The sequence below is a fragment of the Macrobrachium rosenbergii genome, chromosome 50, assembly GCF_040412425.1.
Source record: "Macrobrachium rosenbergii isolate ZJJX-2024 chromosome 50, ASM4041242v1, whole genome shotgun sequence".
In the NCBI taxonomy this organism is placed as follows: Eukaryota; Metazoa; Arthropoda; class Malacostraca; order Decapoda; family Palaemonidae; genus Macrobrachium; species Macrobrachium rosenbergii.
In genome coordinates this window covers 13,191,057-13,211,495 of record NC_089790.1, presented here as the reverse complement: position 1 = coordinate 13,211,495, position 20,439 = coordinate 13,191,057, and the positions used below count along the sequence as shown (strand labels likewise).

The following is a 20,439-nucleotide window of genomic DNA, read 5'->3' as shown; positions in this document are numbered from 1 at the left end:
TAGGATTGCCCTTCTCACAAGTAACCAGAAATCACCAGAGGTCATCTGTCGAAAGTTATTATTATCAGACCGCTCATTTTTTTTCTTTGATTTTAATGAAGCTTAATAGGCGAGCCCCTCGGGACTTGATGATAATATTTCCCCCAGATATTTTTCTCTCGGTCTCTTTTCCAAGGTAATACATTACTCTAGTAATTTTTTTTAAAGATACCTCTACTCTCGAAATGTAACAAGTTCAGAGATCAGTTTAGAATTCAACGCTTCATTTTTCTCCGGATTAATTAAACTTGGTTGTTAGCCACTTTGCAGGTTGATGATTACATTTTCTAATTACTCGGGATTAATTTCAATATCCCACGTCAAGCCAGAATTTTAGCAATTTATTTCGCTTTAGATTTCAGAGACTACGATAAAGGTCTTTTCTCTTCAGAATTTGTCACAACTTGCTGCGCGTATTGCTTTTGGTACTCAAGACCTTGACCTTTTTTTCAGGGTCACTGACCAGCTTAGAGTATGACATATAAGTATCCGAGATTTTGATGAAACTTAGTAGTAGGTGCCTTGTCTTCACCTTGGCCTGTTTTTCGAGGTCACATGACTATTTCAAGGATAAATTTTAGCATTTTCCTTTATCTCAGAAATTACTGTGGAACTCTCTGGTCTTCAGAATCCTTCTTTTGTAAGTACTAAGATTCTTACAGCCACCTTCATTACTTCTGATTGTTATCTTGACAAACAAAATGTATATTACTGTTTTTGGACTTAAAAAGTTCTTAAATAAGACTTAAGTTGCAATGACAATACTGAAGCGCACTTTCATCATGTAGTGCCGCTGCTGAATGGTACTATCTGTTTCTGAGAATAGATACTGTAGAAATGTTTGCATTGTTATTTTTGGCTTGATGTCAACCCTAATATATAATTCAGAAAAGAATGAACTTTTATTCATCTAATTCTAATGACAATTAAAAGCTATTAAAATGTAAACAAAATTTCATTATCAAATAAAGAACCAGGAGTACTCTCACCAATACAAGATTTCATATTTGATACACTCTTATTTCTTTTCCTTAGATACAGCATATCACAAAAGCAACAAAGTAAATAGCGTTTCTTATTAATGTTGAGCTACCAGGCATTCGTCAGTATTTATATTTCTAATCTGACTTTCCAGATCTCCCTACTTGAGGCTTCTGGAGCAATGGAGCAGCGAAGTGAGACCAACTATTCCGAAGTGCAACACGACGGGAGTGTTTCTGTAAGGCCTCACTGCTCCAGGAAACAAATGACTATCATGGTGGAAGAATTGCAAGTACAAAGTTACTCTCAGATGATACAAATACGTCAGGAATGAATGATTCAAAACAGTTTTTGAAGGATTAACCAACCTGTGTCTTTGTTTTTACCTAAATACCTGAAAAACTTTTTTTTTTTTTAAATAGCCGTTGCTGATGAGTACTTGGACAATCTTAGTTTGTCACTTTAGAAGCCACTAATATGGTTATGCATACTGTAATCGTTTTAGCCAAAGCAGTCGACAATTTTTCATTTCTGTAGAACACTTCCTGTGAGTGGTTGTGTTCTGGAAAATATTCTAGGGAAAAACATTCTTGAAACATGCGTAGATTTTATGCAGAGTCGGTAAATTTCAACAATATAATACATTATAGAGGTGTACAGCCACAGTGATCTCTAGCAGAAACTTCTTGCATTTTAACCCTTCAGAAATTTAAAACTCGTCCTTCACTTGACTTTCCTGAGTAATCCAATGTTTCCCTGGCTCTGTATCTTCGTAGGTCTGGCTGGTCACCTGTTTTTATGTATTAAAAGTCGTCCCGTATTTTTATTTTTATGTAAAATTATGGCTAATATTATGTCCGTTGCATAATGCACTTTCCATGTCCAAAGCTTTGCTAGTTACAACAGTGGTTCTCAACCTTTTTTTTTTTGGCCCATGCAACCTTTCACCAAAACTGTCTGCCTCAAAAGGTACATTCCAAATAATATGCAACAAAATACTAACACAAACACTAAAACTAGCGGAGAGAAAGCCCAGAGTGACCTCTCAGTAGTGCGGACCGTTGCGCACTGCATTTTGTGTGGTCCTAGAGCCAGTTTGAGCCTGCCAATCTGTGGCCACAATCACCCCCATGAAACTGAAATTCCCCTAGGAGATAATTCCCCCCTGGTTGAGAACCACTGCGCTAGTATATTCGTATATACAAAGCCTACATACGTTTCTGCTTTATATATGTACATCCAATACACATATGTTATATTTGCTTATACACAAGAAAACAAGAGACACTATACCAACAGAATTAATCTATCTATGAGTAATTCATTTGTTTAATTACATCTCCAATGATAATTTTTGTCTTCCCTGAGAACATGTTTATTTTTTAGATTTGTCCCCAGTCAGATATGAAAATCTTTGATTAACTAACAAAGTAATCATAGTTTTTTAGATTTTCATATTGCTAGTAAGAGATTTTACCTTGAACAGAATGATGACAAAACGAAGCCTTGTTTCATTACCCTTTATTGGGCCTACCCGAGAGATTGACATTGTTTTTGGTCGCGACTAAATTCATAGTAACTGAAACTAGAAATAAATACTTTAAATGGAAGGGTTATTGGAACCTGACAAACACGAAGGAAAATTCCTTTGATTTCAGTTTGGTTTCAAGAATATAGCTGGAAAATTTTAGCATCCGTTATACTTTTTTTTTTTTTTTTTTGGTAACGATCAGATATTCTTTGACTGACTCCGGTGCTATAGGGAACATTCTTACAGTATGACAGCCCTTCTGTACACCATTTTATTCACCGTAAGTTACCCAGTTCACGCACATATTCTACTGTACATAGGAATTTAGTAAAATGCGCATTCATGACTGACAATTAAAGCACACTTTCTCTAGCATATATTATAACCAGACTTTCCAATGAATTCGAAAAAAGTCTCAATGTTTGTTGTAGACAATTATAACAGTTGTCTGCTGCAAAATTCCGTTTCACAAGTACGTAAGCCACTGAAAATTTATTGTGTGGCAATATAATCAACATCTCGGTTAAATACACAAGGCCTACTGGATGAAACCTTACACCAAGGACTATAAACGGATTCTGTCAGTAGCCACTGAAAGCGAAATTTCAAATTCTTTAGGGCTTAATGACTAAAGCAGCGACCGAAGGCACTGAGAGCCTACAATCAAAAAGAGGAACAGAGACCAAGGGACGAGTTTAGAAGTGGCATTGCAGGCGCGGAACCTCGTGTAGTCTACTTCTGCGATAGAGCACCTGTGCAGTTTTTGGCAACTGGGGGTACATGCTGAAGCATCCTCGTACTTCACTGTGTTGGCCACGTAGTACCGATCGAACAGCTTGCGGTCGTTCTGTTCAAAATTTTAAAAAAGTGATTGAATACAGAATATAAAAAAAAGACAAGTGAGTGACTGAACAAAAATATAAAAAAAAGACAAATGAGTGACGGAACGAAGAATATGAAAAAAAGGCAAATCGATGACTGAATAAAGAATGTAAAAAAAGACAAATGTGTGGCGGACCAAAGAATGTAAAAGACAAATGGGTGACGGAACAAAGAATATAAAAAAAGACAAATGAGCGACTGAACAAAGGATATAAAAAAAAAGACAAATGAGTGACGGAACATGAATATAAAAAAGAAAAATGGATGACTAAATAAAGAATTAAAAAAAAAAAAGACAAATGAGTTACGGAACGAAGAATATAAAAAAAAGACAAATCGATGACTGAATAAAGAATAAAAAGATAAATGAGTGACGGACCAAAGAATGTAAAAAAAAAAAAGACAAATGGGCAACGGAACAAAGAATATAAAAAAGACATATGAGTAACTGAACAAAGAATATAAAAGACAAATGAGTGACGGAACAAAGAATATAAAAGACAAACGAGTGACGGAACAAAGAATATAAAAAAAGACAAATGAGTGACGGAACACAGAATATAAAAAAAGACAAATGGGTGACTGAACAAAGAATATAAAAAAGACAAATGATTGCCAACAAAGAATATAAAATAAAAGACAAATGAGTAACTGAACAAAGAATATGAAAAAAGACAAATGGGTGACTGAACAAAGAATATAAAAAAAGACAAATGGGTGACTGAACAAAGAATATAAAAAAACAAATGGGTGACTGAACAAAGAATAACCAAACAGAAAAATGAGTTACTGATTAAAGACTAAAAAAAGCAGAAGAATGAGTGATTGAACAAGGAATGAATCGGTTGAATAACGAGTAAACAGACAGAAAAATTAGTTATCACATAAAGAATGTAAAAATAAGTGACTGAATAATTGAAAAATGAGTGACTGAGTAAAGAATAAAGAAAAGCGAGAGGGTGAATAAAGAAAGAAGAATGATTCAATAAATAAAAAAGAAAAATGAATGATTGAAAACTAGCACATTCTTCATAAAGTACAATTACTAGTCAGTGTGAAATAAATTCTTGTTTGTATGCGGAATTTTTTTTTACAAAATTTATTATTATTATTATTATTATTATTATTATTATTATTATTATTATTATTATTATTATTATTATTATTATCTGGATCAATGGATTCAGGTACCCATAACTGTCAAACGGAGTTCAATATTGGTAAAATTTGAGTATAAGACCAGAGATTCCAATCAAATAAAAAAAATACAGATCTAAGATTAGTAAAGGGATTTCAATTCAGAGTAAGTTTCATGTACCCACCGTCATCCTGTTGTTGAGGTCAAAGAGCGACAAGGCAGAGATATTCTTCAGGCCATAATAGGTCGTGAAGTTATACTCAAATTTCCACTCTGGTTCGTTCTCGTTGGCGTCTCGGAGGTCCAAGTAATAGGTCGTTACTTCGGTAAGCTGAAAGCAAGGCAGGAGAATGGTAATCCTTTTGAAGTCAGATTGGGCACTCTATACCTGGCTGACTGCCCGGTAGCAGATTCCTGAGATGTACTGTATGCTAGTATTGCACCAGCCCCTTTTTTTTTTTTTTTTTTTTTTGCCATGCCCCTAGGTTAGGTTAGGTTAAGTTAGGTTAGGTTACTATCTACTGGAGATAATTTGGGTATGGGAGACATAATGAGATTGTTTTCAAGAAAATTCCATGGTTAGTTTTTAAGATATGGCGTCCCGCTTTTTTCAGGGAAAGGTCCTCGCACTCGGTTACATCTCGGGAAAATGCTACCAGGTACGTAATTTACTGCTGAGGGCAACAGAGGCACGATTGGTTTTTAATTAAAGGTGCCCATAAGCTTGTCCCAAGTCATAAATGTAACCTGGGCCCATTTGTCAGAAGAGCAAGCTACCAATCACACCACAGATCAAATTTATAGACAGAAACTCAACTAGATTGTGACTGAAGAGAAATTAAACGTTTATGCTCAGAATTTTAGACTGGACGTTCCCTAAAGTTCAAATCACTTTTAAAGCTTCGTTATAGAACATTCAAACCCATCAAACCGTTCTTAAAGAGACAAGCAGCACCAAAATGACTGAAAATGACAGAATACTCTCTCCCAACCCCAGAAATAAAATTATTCCCAAACTTTATCCCTCTAGATACAAAAGACAGTGAGAGACAGAGAAAGGAGACACAGATTATTAGCCAACCTTTCCAGTTTCGGTATCATAGGAGACCAGCCTTATGCCAGGATTGTTGGCACCCGTCTCTTCAGAGAGAGTTGACTTCCAGGGTGTCACGCCAGGTGCCAGCAGCTGGTAACTGATCGCCTGCGCCTTGCCATCTCTCCTGTCGTCCTTGAAGAACAACCTGCCGGAGATTTCAGTTTATCTTATTCCCTTCTTTGAGAGGGGAGAAGAAGGAGGAGGAAGGGTTATCGAGGGATAAAGTGGCATCACGGTTGTCAGACAAAATCTTCTTAGAAGTCTGCCTTCATCTTGACCACTGTACTGAATATGAAGTCAAACCATAGTCATATGTTTAATATCTTGAAGCCTTCAAGTTTTAATCAGTATTTCAATGATGAATTTTAAGGGTGAGGAATGGTGATATAATATAAATTTTATAAAATACCCTTAAACATACGGATGTGCGCACAGATGTGACGCCAAGAATCAGATACTCCTACATATGCACATAAATATTACACACACACACACACACACACACACATATATATATATATATATATATATATATATATATATATATATATATATATATATATATATGTATAATATATAATTACTTGATGATGATGGGTATTTTCTGTTACCTGGAGGTTCTATTCTATGTAGTGGGACAACTCTGTACATATATAAAGTATGATGAAAATTTAGTATAGTTCTTAATTATTTATTAACTTGAATTATCATATTATTTCTATATATATTCATTTCACTACGGTCTGGTTGTGTAACCAATACCCACATTTAGTAATGCAAAGTGACATAAGAATCAAGAATTGCAAATATTAACATGCCTCTCCTTCTTCCAGTAATCAGAGTTCATCACTATCCCTGATTTTTAGTTTTCTGTGACAGAAAACTATTGAGATTTCTTCGTCTGTCAGTCTACACTTTTTCTGTCGACCCTCAGATCTTAAAAACTACTAAGGCTCGAGGGCTGCAAATTGGTATGTTGATCATCCACCCTCCAATCATCAAACATACCAAATTGCAGCTCTCTAGCGTCAGTAATTTTTATTTTATTTAAGGTTTAAGGTTATAGTTAGCCATGATCGTGTGCCTGGCAACGCTATATGACAGGCCACCACCGAGCCGTGGCTGAAAGTTTCGTGGGCCGTGGCTCATACAGCATTATACGATGTACAGAAAACTCGATTGCGCCGGAGAAACCTCGACGCATTTTTTACTTGTTCTTTCTAATTTTAAAAAGGAATTAAGATACTGCGTAGTAAATATAAGCAGAGGGGAAGGTTGGAGCATCTTAAAATAGCTTTCGCCCACTATCTTGTCCTCAGCCCAGGTTGCCAGGGAATCATGAGTTACCTGACGTATTTTAATCACTTTGCAAGTTTCACTTTTATAGACTGTATTCAGTAATTGCAATATTTCTTATTTCTTTCTTTCCAGCTACATTTAATTACATATTTGGAAACACACACTCAAAGCTCTTTGAAGCCACTGCATGAACTTAATGCAAACAATCAAGACGGATTACCTGAAAGAATCGGTGTGGTGGTGGGCGAAAAACTGAGCCTCGATTACCTCGTAGTGATCTTGTATTAACTGAAAAAAAATATAAGCTTTTTGTTGACTGGTTACCTGGTATTAATCAGGTATGTATCCACCTACGTGTCACCTTCTAGGTGCTAGTACTAAGCATGGCGGAAGCTCATTGGGGCTAGTATTAAACATGGCGTTCCATTTAGCTTCCTCCATGTTTAGTACTAGCACCTCGGAGGTGACGTGTAGGTGGATACATACCGCCTACGCATCACCTCCAAGGTGTTAGTATTAAGCATGGCGGAAGCTCACTGGGGCTAGTATTAAACATGGCGTTCCATTGAGCTTCCTCCATGTTTAGTGCTAGCACCTCGGAGGTGACGCGTAGGTGGATACATACTGCCTAAGAGTCACCTCCAAGGTGCTATTACTAAGCATGGTGGAAGTTCATTGGGGCTCTAACTAAACACGGCATCCCATTGAGCTTCCTCCATGCTTAGTACTAGTACCTCAGAGGTGACGCGTAGGTGGATACATACCGAGTTAGCCTTCATCTATCCAAGTTTTAACTGAATGTGCACTTTTGTAAGTCGCTGTATTCATACGCCATAGCTCAGTTTGTTACCGAATTGCGATAAAACAAAGCCAGCTGCCGAGAGCAAAAAGGCTGGGACTTTGAGAGGGGCAAAGAATGGAACATACCCAGGTGTTATAAATATTTTTTTTTAAGGGAAACTTTAATCTTGAAACGACTACCCATTTATTTTTATGGAGTTTTTCAGACATCTTACTTGACTAATATTATGAGCCTGAGAGGCATAATCTTTGCTAAGCATGCATATATATATGCACATATGAGAATACATGGCTATAACATTAAATAATACTAATCCTAGAGGCGTGACATTCAAATGAGTTTTGAACCAACCTTAATAAATCGCTGGTTATACCTCTCCTGGTACCAATGGAACCCTTCCGTCTTCTGCTGGTAACGCTCGAAGTTGCCAGGGGGGATGTGGCCCATGAGGTACACCTGTCAGGAACATGAAAGGCTTCGAATAACACCTGACAGAGATATGTCCATCTAGACCTAGTCCAGTGGTTCTCAACCTTTGTTGGCCCATGAACCCTTTCACCATATGTCAGAATGTCATTCCCCACCCACCCCCAACCCCCTTTCCAAAATTGTCGTCCTCAAAAGGTGTACTCCAAACAATATGCCACAAAATACTAACACAAACATACAAGCTATCGGAGAGAACCCACGGGACAACCTCTCAATAGTATGGACCGATGCACACTGCGTTAGTGCGTTTAGTGTGGTCATAGTATCATACAGCCAGTTTGAGTTTGCCATCTGTGGTTACAATTCCCACTCCTCCCCCCCTCGAAAAAGTATACCCTAGTTTACTTTTTCAGGGGGGGGGGTAGATGGGGCTCTGAAGTTCCCCCCTAGGGAAGAATTCCCCCTGTTTGAGAACCACTGATCTAGTTCATCTAACTTAAATTCGAAGCGATTATTCCGTAAGAGCACAAAGGTGACTATGGGACAAATCTATCGCTTCTGGATTTCCTTGTCTAAGACTTTTTTTTATTACACCAAATCGCCCTTTCTTTCGTTGTTTCTGTCATCAACTTTCTCGGGATTCATACATTCTTCACAAAACTTACTTTCCAACTTCTCAACTACGGTGACTCGAGGAACGCAAGTGCAGCTGTGGCTGCCTGGCTGGCTCTGAATTTAGATCGAATATGACAGCTGGCGCTGAATAATATGAAAAAAGTATGAGAATAGTATAGAAAAGGTGCATAAGAAATAGATGCATTATAAGATCACCTTTTGTTCTATAAAAGAATATGAATATTAATGTATAAAAGTGTCCGAATTAGTGATGCAAATTCGCGACGGAGATTAGAGACACGTCTGTTACCGGAAAGCTCTCGCTGAGATTTTTGCAATCACTTATTCGCATATTTTTATATATTAAATACGAGAAGTCTTTTTATAGAATAAAAGGCGACCTAATATTGTATCTACTTCTCTTGCATCTTTTATATAATATTCTCTAATTACTTTTTAGTTCTCTGCAAAAGAAAACTATTGAGATGGCTATTTGTATGTCCGTCCGCAGTTTTTCCTGTCCGCCCTCAGATCTTAAAAACTACTGAGGCTAGAGGGCTGTAAATTGGTAAGTTGATCATCCACTCTCTAGACATCAAACATATCAAATTGCAGCCCTCTAGCCTCAGTAGTTTTTATTTAATTTAAGGTTATTAAGGTTAGCCATGATCGTGCATCTGGCAGCGCTTTCCGGAGGCGTCGCCGACTCACCCTCACTTGACAGCATCTGGGGAGCAACTGAGCCCTGCCCGGTAGTAGCTGAGACTTTCTACAGCAATATATGCTGTACAGAAAGCTCGATTGCGCCGAAGAAACTTTGGCATATTTTTTACTAGTTTCATATTATTCTGCACCAGCTGTCATGTTCAATCTAAGTTCAAAGCCAGCCACTACTGCCCATGAGTTCCTTAAGTCATCGTAATCGAGAAAGTAAAAAGTTGTACGAAGAATGAAAGAATCAAGAGCATGTTTATGATAGAAATAACAAGAGAGTAATTGATTTGGTGTAGAAAAAAATAGCCTTAAAGAAGGGTATATTTTGTCCACAAGGCTGTGTAATATCTCCATGGATGGAGTGCTGGAAGAAATTAGAGAAAGGGAAGTAGATGTAGGTGCATAGTTGTAGGATAATGCAATGAGTAATAAATTAACGCTGAATGGCTGGTGGCTGCAGACCATGCAGCACTGATTGGGTTTCAAGAGAAACTGCCAAAACTAGTGAAAGGGTTTGAAAGTGTTTGGACGAGCAAGGATAAGGCTATGAGGAGTAAATGACAACCAAGAAGATAAACAGCAATGAATGTTAATCTGGATATTTGAAAAATGAAAACGACTTATTCGTAAGGGTTTATAAGAGTAAATATAATGAAAGATGTCTAAGGTAAGAAAAGAAGTCCATCACAGAGTAGCAGGGTGTGTGCCAAAGATAAGAAAGATACTGAGAATGTCTAAGGAAGCCAAGATGCGAATGTGAGAGGATTGTTGAACCAACTCTACTTTATGGAAGTATATGACAGAAAATTGTTGATGCTAATAAGATGAGTTATTTATATAGTATATATGGCATAAGATGAATTGAGAGCGTGAGAAATATGGAGATATATACATGTGGTAAAAAAGGTTGTGGGCGAAATGACGGACCAGAGTGTTTTGTGATGGCATGGTCATGTGGAGAGACTTAAGGGACGATTGGGAGGTGAAAAGAGTGCATAATATAGATATATTAAGATGGAGGAGGGGAAGAAGACCTAGAAACCATTTGATAGACGTTGTGAAAGACACTTCAGTCCTTTCCAAAATTCAGTTAATTTATTATACTGGACACTTCTGTCCTTTCCAAAATTCAGTCAATTTACTATACTGGACACTTCTGTCCTTTCCAAAATTCAGTCAATTTACTATACTGGACACTTCTGTCCTTTCCAAAATTCATATAATCTGCTATACCGGACACTTCTGTCCTTTCCAAAATTCAGTCAATTTACTATACTGGACACTGTCCTTTCCAAAATTCATATAATCTACTATACTAGACACTTCTGTCCTTTCCAAAATTCATATAATCTACTATACTGGACACTTCTGTCCTTTCCAAAATTCAGTCAATTTACTGTACTGGACACTTCGACCTTTCCAAAATTCAGTCAATTTACCATACTGGCCACTTCTGTCCTTTCCAAAATTCAGTCAGTTTACTATACAGGACACTGTCCTTTCCAAAATTCATATAATCTACTATACTGGACACTTCTGTCCTTTCCAAAATTCATATAATCTACTATACTGGACACTTCTGTCCTTTCCAAAATTCATAAAATCTACTATACTGGACACCTCTTAAGTAACTGACCACTCAACATGAACAAGTCAAAAGAGAATCAGTACTGACCTTTCTGCCATTCTTAGCTAGAGCCGTCAGCTGTTCGTCTGCCCACGCAAACTGGTGATCGGGGTCGTCAGACGTCTTGTTGAGAGCCGTGGAATTATTACTTTTGTACCAAATTAAGGTATTTAGGGCCATGACCGATACTTTGGTACCTTTTATGTCCGCTACATAGCGACCACCTGGAATGACATACCGTAAAGTTAAAAAAAAAAAAAAATAGAAAGGTTTTGCGTTCTTGTTGTTTCTGTATGAAATGTATCTACACCATAATATTTGCTGCGTGTGATTTGAAGTGTTCGTTTCATATATATATATATATATATATATATATATATATATATATATATATATATATATATATATATATATATATATATATATATACTTATATATATATACACATATGTATATGTATGTGTACATATATATATACTTTATATATATATATATATATATATGTATATATATATATATATATTTATATATATATATATATATATATATATATATATATACACAGTATAATGTGTGTATGTAGGCGCGTGCCTTCGAAGCACTATGAAATAAACAAACTCAACCTCACACAAACTTACTCGAGTTAAAAGACTTAAAGGCCTTGTCAGCATCCAAACGGTCTAGCCATCCTTTCCACAACTCGGCCACTTGGCCCTGGAGCGAGCTCTTCCCTGGCGGCAGCTGACGAAAAAAAAAAAAAAAAAAAGAGATCTCATGGTGTCAAGAAATGAGAGAGAAATACAGAAACAATTGAAGCTTCATATTTCACACCTAGTCTTTTATTCGGTCATGTTAGTTAGCAGGAACTCAGCCTTTATCTTATCTGACTGACAAAGCTCCTGTTGTGTCAACTTGTCAGAGTGCGTTGATGATTGTAGTCTTCTTATCAGTGTAATTAAAAGAGTGATAATCATATACTTAAACTGTATATATATATATATATACAGATATATATACATATGTATACATAACTGAATCACGAAAACATGGAACGTGATGAATACATAATTAAAGACAAAATCCACGAAGGAAAGAGAAACACTGGAGTGCTGCGAGGCCTTTCGACTGTGTGTGTGTGTATTTCTTCAGTCTGCTAAGTAAAGGACGACAGTCGAAAGGCCTCAGCACTGTTTCTCTCTCTCTCTCTCTCTCTCTCTCTCTCTCTCTCTCTCTCTCTATATATATATATATATATATATATATATATATATATATATATATATACATATATATATACATTTATATATATAAATATATATACATATATATATATGTGCATATACAGATGTGTATAAATATACGTGTATGCGTCTCATACCTGGTTTTTTGGATAATAATCGTGGTTGCCAAGCACTGGTAGAAAAGGAACGTTAGGAAAAGTACCATTAAGAGTATCTGTCAGTGTTTTAACGATTTCCACTACGGTAGCAGTTGAGAAATATTTGTCCTCCACATGCGCTGTATCGTCCCTGCCGGGGCAAGATAATATTCAGTTAGAACTGTGAGCTTTCTCTCTCTAAAGTCTCTCTCTCTCTCTCTCTCTCTCTCTCTCTCTCTCTCTGAAGTTTAAGATTAAATTTTGATCAAGGTAACTGTAAGTTGTATAATGAACAATACGTGAACTACCTTACCCAGTCCACATAATGAAATAAAATAAAATTGTAATCATTTTTTGCTTTCATATTTTCAGACAAATGTTTTTTTAACACTCTACTATGTAGTATTCATCACAAATTTTAAAAATTAATAATATAAAATAAACTCTCTCTCTCGCTGAAGTTTAAAATGAATCTTTGATCAAGGTAACTATAAGTTTGCATAAAGAGCAACCGCATGAGCTACCTTACCCAGTCCACATAATGAAATCCGGATTCGAGTGTATCTTGCGCATAGCATCCACGGCCGACCGAACCAGCTGAATTGGCGCGTCACAGAGATAATCGCCGTAAACCCCTGGCCGCCCATTCCGATTATTCCTGGCTGGCGATCTGAAATGCAGTTGGTGAAGGTGTTCGTTACGATTTCTCCATATTTGTTTTAAATTAATCAAAGAGATGAAAGGAGAATATGAGGATGACTTTCAGAGCGATTGTGAAAGCGGCAAAATGACTGGGCGGTTCCAGAGCGGTGATTAGTTTCTGGTTGTCAACGGGCCTCTTTCTGGTTTAAGGTTGCTTTCTCGCGCACACAAAACTCTCGCCTCCATTTTTGTTGTGCCACGATTTTGAGAGCAGAAAATGGCAGAATGATAGCCAAGAAATATTTTCCCAAGACAGACACCTGAAAAATTTTGCCGAGATGACGCGAAAATGTAACTGGAGGAAGTGCCCTTTTGAGATGATGAGTAGGCCTAAACAGGTGAAAGACGTAGCCTACTGATGAAAAACCGCGTCTTTCTGAGTGAATGGGCCCGTTTCTGCCTGCTGCTTTTTCCAGACAAGCCAAAAAGAAATAATAATAGCAGCATAGGCGACATCTATATTCCGCCTGCAGTCTCTCTGCTGATCAACACCCTTGTGCAATAAAATAAAATCTACTGAGCCTAGACGGCTGCAATTTGGTATGTTTGATGACTGGAGAGTGGATGATTAACATACCAAGTTGCAGCCCTCTAGCCTCAGTAGTTTTCAAGATCTGAGGGCGGACAGAAAAAGTGCGGACGGACAGACAAAGCCATCTCATTAGTTTTCTTTTGCTAAACTAAAAGGCCCTGTTTGGTAATGTTCTTGGAGGATCTGGTCCGGAAGTACAATTTCGAGCTATCATGAATTGCAAAAATATGGAAGAAAATTGTAAACTCTAGCAATGGTATGCAGCTCTTTAAACGAGAGATATTACTAGAGATATCATGCCCAAAATAAAGAACACATTGAAGGATGTGAAAAGCTGGATGGTCAGAGACTGAAACTAAACGGAGATAAAACACAATGTAAATTAATAGCCAAACCATTTACAAGAAAGTTTTAAACAAAAGCAGTGAAAATAATACAGTGATGAGAAACTCCGGAGTACTAAATAATAAACACTTAGATATGACAAACCATATATACTAAATGTAATGAAAACAGATCATGGCCAACTTAGATATGTATCTTTCATAACGCAATATAGGGCTGCACTGAGACCACTGTGGGGAGTGGGATGCACTGGGACTATAATGGGTAATTAGTTCGGAAATGGCAGTTACAAAACTTGCAGCAACAAATGAGTATTACAATACTTACTTGTTCTTCCAGCACATCGATGCCGTGTCTCCTTCTGTCGTGTAATTGACGTCCAGGTGGAAATCCGTTACGTGCCAGAATGTTCCTGGTGAAAAGGATTTTCATTAATAACAGCTCTCTCTTCATTTCACAAATTTTTATTATTTCTGACTACTGTCATGCTATCCAGAGGAATTCTTTGTCAAAGAAATGCTACAGAGTAGAGTCACACAAGACGTTTTTGGATTATAAAAATATTAAGGAGTCTCGAAATATTCCAATGATTATTCACGATGACCAGACCACTGCAGTTCCTCAGTTCACAGCTTTTACTTAATCATAACTATAACTTTTGAATATCTAAGCCAGACTTACCAATACGGGCTTCATTAGAGCAGATCAACGCAGTGAGAACTGCCAGTACAGCTTTCATGATGCCTCAAATGAGTCCTGTGGATTAGTCATTTGTCAGCATTACTCTGAAGTCAAATGTTCTATGTTGGGATACTAAACGAAAGAATGGGAAGAAAGTGCCCAGACAGAGGTCTCTGGAGACAAGTGGGAGAGGCATCAAGAGAAGTGCATTTGACAGCATGATCTGAGTGGACACCATGACCAGTAATGTTCAGTCGTGGCACTCAAATTTTCATTTTTCATTGTGAAGGTGTTAAAGACTTGAATTTCTAATTTAAAGGCACGGAACTGTTATCAGGTACATAACACTGCTTGGAATGAGAAAGAATGATTATTAGTATCATCAGTACAAAAAAAATATGCAACCATTAATCAACTTGCGAAAGAAACTTACACAGACTACAATGCCATGAGTGAAAATGTAAGATGAGAATAAAAAAAAATAAATAAAGAGCAACTCACGAATGCATAAATATATACTTTTGACTCAAGTATTGGCCCAGTCTCTCCTTTGGAATTACGTAGAGAGAAGTGGTGCTAAACTTCTTGTCCACAAAGTGCTTGTTCTCCTGATCATGATCATGTGGATGGATGTATCGTGAAGAGGAGGCTAGGTCCCCTCTTTATGATACTCCAGGCTGTCATGGCAGCTTGTGATTGTGACAACACTTGCAATGGCTACACAGGAAGCTCCCAGTGTTCTGTTCTAATCCAAAGCCTTAGGATGGAATGGAAAACAATCAGAGTGTTTATTCTTTCCTGTCATTCAGTCTGATTTGCCGAGTGGATAACCAAGTGTTGACCACTCCAAGTCTCAGAATGACTTTGGTGGCTCCTTTGCCCTATGCCAAGTAGTATCACACTCTGCTAGCTCTGCTACATGATGCGCCCAGAGAGATTCCCCCGCGGTCTACTTTTCTCTGTCAGCCACACACGCTGAGGTACCACCAGTCTGTGCAGACCTTCAGTCCTTACTTTGGAAGCTATCCAGTAATTGCTGTGAGACAAGGGCTTTTCTCACAGGACTTGCCAGAAGATGTTTGGCTACCTCTGGAGGTTCTCAGCTGCCAAGCACAAGGAAAAGCAAGCCATCTTCTGCAACTGGTATCATAGACTGGGTCTTCCTCTGGCAACAACTACTCTTCAGCACATTACAGAATTCCTCATCCACCTTAGACGCGACACTCTCCTCTTAGTTCTGGCAGTGAAATACCTTCATTCTGCCTTCGGCCAGTCTTCCAGCTGGAGGGGCATGGATGTCTTTTCCCTGGCAGAATTAACTTTGCTCATAAGGAGCTGCGAGCCTTCGAACAGTTTTCTATACCTCGGGAACTTTTGCATCCAGAATGAGATGTGGCTCTCATCCTCCTCAGCATAAGGCTGCATTCACACAGGCAGCAGTTCAGCAGCCACAGGCAGCAGCAGGCTCATGCTCATGGTCTGAGAAGCTGAGGGTGATATTCCAGGTGCATACAGTTGGGCTTAGGCTGTCTGGACTTACCACTGCTCTTTCCTCATTTAACTTGGAATTCAAAAGGCAATGTTTTGAACTTCGCTGCTATTCCTGATCAGAAATAACAATTTTTTTTTTTTCATTGCAACTCATTAGTACTTTATTGTACTACATTGTGTGACTGTGAAAGTAACCAAATCTTAGCTTTCTCGAAGGGTACCATTCAAGGGCGTGGCTGATCCCTACCTACGCAGTTGTTACGATATAAAATCCTCGTAGATTAATGTATGTGAAGCCTGGGATTAAGGTGAACAATTACAGTTTCAAAGTATATCAAGAGGTGAAGGCTAAACATTGCCTTGTATGAAACCCAACATTAACGCAATGTGAACAACGTTTAATTCGAACTTTTCCTTTTGTAAACTGTAAACTCTGTAAGTGATAATTAAGAAGTAACCTTCAATCATTTGCTTTGGCAGTCATACTGCTTTGCAAAATCATATAAGATTGGAATACTGAAAGAACACTACAATATGTAAATGAGTAAGGGAAAAAAAGGCAAAATTCCAGACCACATCCGCTTTTTAAAATTATAAAAAGAAAAAAACACACAAAACGGCAACATCACTCGGCAGTACAATAAAGTCAAAATAATCCGAGAACGGATTTCGGAATAACACTTATCGGGTGGAAATGTTACTGATAAATGACTAAACCGTTGATTACAGCATCCGGTGTTGTTGGATTTAGACGGCCCTGTGCCAGCACGGGCTCTTGTCCTGCGTTTTCCGAGGGATATATTGTGTCAAGGGAAACTGAGAAACGAATCACCTTCTACGGAACTGATAAACGTATTACAAGTGGGATTTTTTTTCCTATGCAGGTCAGTTATTTTACCAGCCATGTAAATACTTCAGGAAGTTCATTGCTTGCATGAACTATGACAAAAAACGAAATAGTTTTGATCGCATCATATTTTACTATAGTTCGAATAGCCACCATCTATATATATATATATATATATATATATATATATATATATATATATATATATATATATATATATATATATATATATATATATATATATATATATATTTGCCAAATTTGCCGAAATCTATTATATTCACTTACATCTCCCCAGAACGGCAGGGTTTAGAAATCTAAAGAATGTTTGAGAACGCAGTGGCCGATGGGAAGGGCATTTTAACACAGTGACCTATAAACGAGAACATGGAGTGGAAAACATAGAGTAATATGCTAAGAAGCTAAAGATAAACTGAAAACGTGGAAAGTCTTCCATAGTTTGGCGAAATTGGATAACTTAATTTCCGGACGAAGTTAGATTTCGGAATATGTAAAATCTTTCGCTGTAAATAGTCAACAATGTAAGGCTTTAGGCCTAAAGGAAACACACACAAGCGCTTCGTTAACTGACATTCCGTTTCAAAGCAAGGAGTCCATTACTTTTCATTAATATCATTTGTCTATGAGAATTCAATTTACTTTTTTTCTAATCGCCGATTCCTGAACTCTAACGTTCACTGACACAATGTTTTGTTTCAAATACAATCTTGAATTACCAAGAGAGGAAGGGTGATGATACTGATAGTACAAGCGTTACGACAACTACAAATATAATAATAATAATAATAATAATAATAATAATAATAATAATAATAATAATAATAATAAAATAAACATCAGCAACAAGTATCAGCGATGAAGATACGGATGTCGATGACGTTGATAACAATGACATTTATAGGATGAGCAATAAGCCACAAACACAAACAGAAAAATAATGGTCCTTTCCTTCCCTGAAATCCGATTACAGCAGCTACGATCACAATCTTATCAGGTTGTGATTAAACAGATCTTTTAATTTTTTTTCCAACCGAACAACATTGTATCTGCCTTAATTAGATATTTACTTAAGTCATGTATTCTTTAGGGGAGTAGCGCCGTCACATAGTGCACTGTAGGCATTACTTAAAGTTCTTTGCAGCGCCCCTTTGGCCCCCTTCTACTCTCACTCTCAATTTCCTTTCAGCGCTGAATGACCTCATAGATACCAGTGTTTGGCCTAAATTCTATATTCCACTCCATTCCTAAGTCATGTAGGGGTATTAGATTTGTTCGAACGACTTGACTGGAAGAGAGGACGACTTGACTGGAAAAGGGGGAGCCTAGACATAGCCATTTTACCCATCGTAAGATGCAAAAATGTCGCTTACTTTTAAACTATGATTTCTGTGCATGACCTTAAGACTCAGTTTTATAAGCAGTACAGGCTCTCTCTTATGAAACTATGCATACACAAATGCACATGCATTACATGCATGTTTTGCCCACGGTGGAAAGCAAATATACACGCACTATATATATATATATATATATATATATATATATATATATATATATATATATATATATATATATAGTATATAAATATATAACTCGATAGACTTTGAAATCATGGCCTCACGGCAATTGCATGAGCAGTCTCCAGGTGAGTAACACTGAATAACTATGGAATAAGGTGACCTGAAAACAAATTGTTATAATGGACACCACTGTTGTAATTTATATTCTAATATTAACAAATGATTGTTGGAAAGCTAACCTTCTTTTTTTTTAATTTCTTTCAGCTGTCTTTGGATACACAGAACGAACCCTTGACGCGGCAGAGCACAGATTTAATGTGCAGTTTTTACGGGCGATGATACTTAAGTGTCAATACTTCAAGTTGCGCTCTTATCGGTCCTCATTATCGAAATGACATCTCAAATCAATCTTTCGTCCTCGGCAGATTTAAAAGTCATGGATATGACGAAATTAACCATAATCACAGGCTTTCACACATCGTACGTTGAGTTATGTTATCATATCCAGAGCGATGTTGTCGTACGTTGAAGTTAATTATCGTACTTGAGTATTTGTTATCGAACGGTGGGTGATGTAATCGTCAGTTCTGTTTTTTTAAGAATGTAGGACAGTTGGGGGTATGGTTAGAGAATCAACCTTCACTATCACTCTATATGAACGAAATCACACATACCTACATACCAGTGTATATATATATATATATATATATATATATATATATATATATATATATATATATATATATATATATACTTATTTCTAAGTTATTATTTCCATTTTATCATTTATATATATATATATATATATATATATATATATATATATATATATATATATATATATATATATATATATATATATATATATATATTTCTAAGTTGTTTCCATTTATCCAGTATTATTAAAGTAACGATTATGAACAAGCATTACTTAAGATGATGTCGCAATAACCCTGACATTGTTTGCTGTCACAGTTATCAACACAGTGCGCAAGGTCCCTTTAGCCACAGTAACAACGGACTACGGTAAAAAAAAAAAAAAAAAAAAACTTCCATACCTGCGAAACCTGGATGGGTTCATACGTGCGGCTCACTGCTAATCCTGCACGGTGTTACTGCTTTACTTGCTAACACTAACACCTGTGGAGGCTAAGGTAATAATCCCTTTCAGACCGGATGCTGCCAGTTGCATCATAATTGCCAAAGGATCTTTCAGCCTAAGCGAAACCCAAGATCACTATGAGGACAATATCGCAAAGCTTATCCGAAAACCAAGCAAACAAATAGAGTAAAGCTATAACAAACAAACTTACCCCTATATAGGCAACTGGGTACGTTGTACAGCAAATAAAAGTGGGTTTCTCATTCACCTTGCCTTTGCACCATGAAAGAGACAACGGGAAAATAAGTATCTCACCCGGTATAATTATAAGTATAATACAGGTAAAAATTATTATTTGAAGACTCAAGCGTTAATAGAGAAAATTCCTCAAATAAATTAAAAACAAGAGAATTTATTCAGTAAAATACGCTTCCAGAGTAGATCGAAAACATAAACAAACAGAAAATGAGCGCCATGCGCATCGCTGTAAAGGATGTTAAAATAGGAAACTTGAATCATTTCCTCTGGAATAAGATTGCAAATAAAATTCGAAAATATTAAAATAATAACTGACCAAACTGAAGATAAAGTAAGTGAGCAAAGCTATATTTTACACACAGCGAGCAAACATGTTTATACTATTATACGAAGTCAAGAAGAAGAAATT

General features: G+C 36.9%; 2 protein-coding genes across 5 annotated transcripts in view; one reads left to right on the top strand and one right to left on the bottom strand.

Annotated features, from left to right (window-relative positions):
* The window catches only part of LOC136832635 (peroxidase-like), a 38,995-nt gene extending 36,472 nt beyond the window's left edge, over positions 1-2,523 (top strand). Inside the window, exon 15 of the mRNA XM_067093895.1 lies at positions 1,175-2,523. Coding sequence (XP_066949996.1) covers positions 1,175-1,262 — 88 coding nt within the window. The 3' untranslated portion in view covers positions 1,263-2,523. The remainder of the gene's footprint in view (positions 1-1,174) is intronic.
* Positions 1,625-20,055, bottom strand: LOC136832637 (acid sphingomyelinase-like phosphodiesterase 3b). 4 transcript variants are annotated; one of them, XM_067093903.1, is made up of 12 exons: positions 19,984-20,055; positions 14,792-14,866; positions 14,438-14,522; positions 13,061-13,201; positions 12,532-12,682; positions 11,792-11,894; positions 11,202-11,377; positions 8,120-8,224; positions 7,187-7,254; positions 5,653-5,812; positions 4,756-4,902; positions 1,625-3,398 (listed from the first exon to the last, which is right to left on the bottom strand). In XM_067093903.1, exons 2-12 carry the CDS (start codon positions 14,847-14,849, stop codon positions 3,180-3,182), a joined length of 1,413 nt encoding a protein of 470 aa, XP_066950004.1. In that variant the 5' UTR covers positions 14,850-14,866; positions 19,984-20,055; the 3' UTR covers positions 1,625-3,179. The 4 variants fall into 4 exon arrangements, with proteins under 4 accessions (XP_066950004.1, XP_066950002.1, XP_066950003.1 ...); XM_067093901.1 differs by lacking the exon at positions 19,984-20,055 and adding an exon at positions 19,729-19,821; XM_067093902.1 differs by lacking the exon at positions 19,984-20,055 and adding an exon at positions 18,910-19,048.
* Positions 20,056-20,439: the final 384 nt, after the last annotated feature.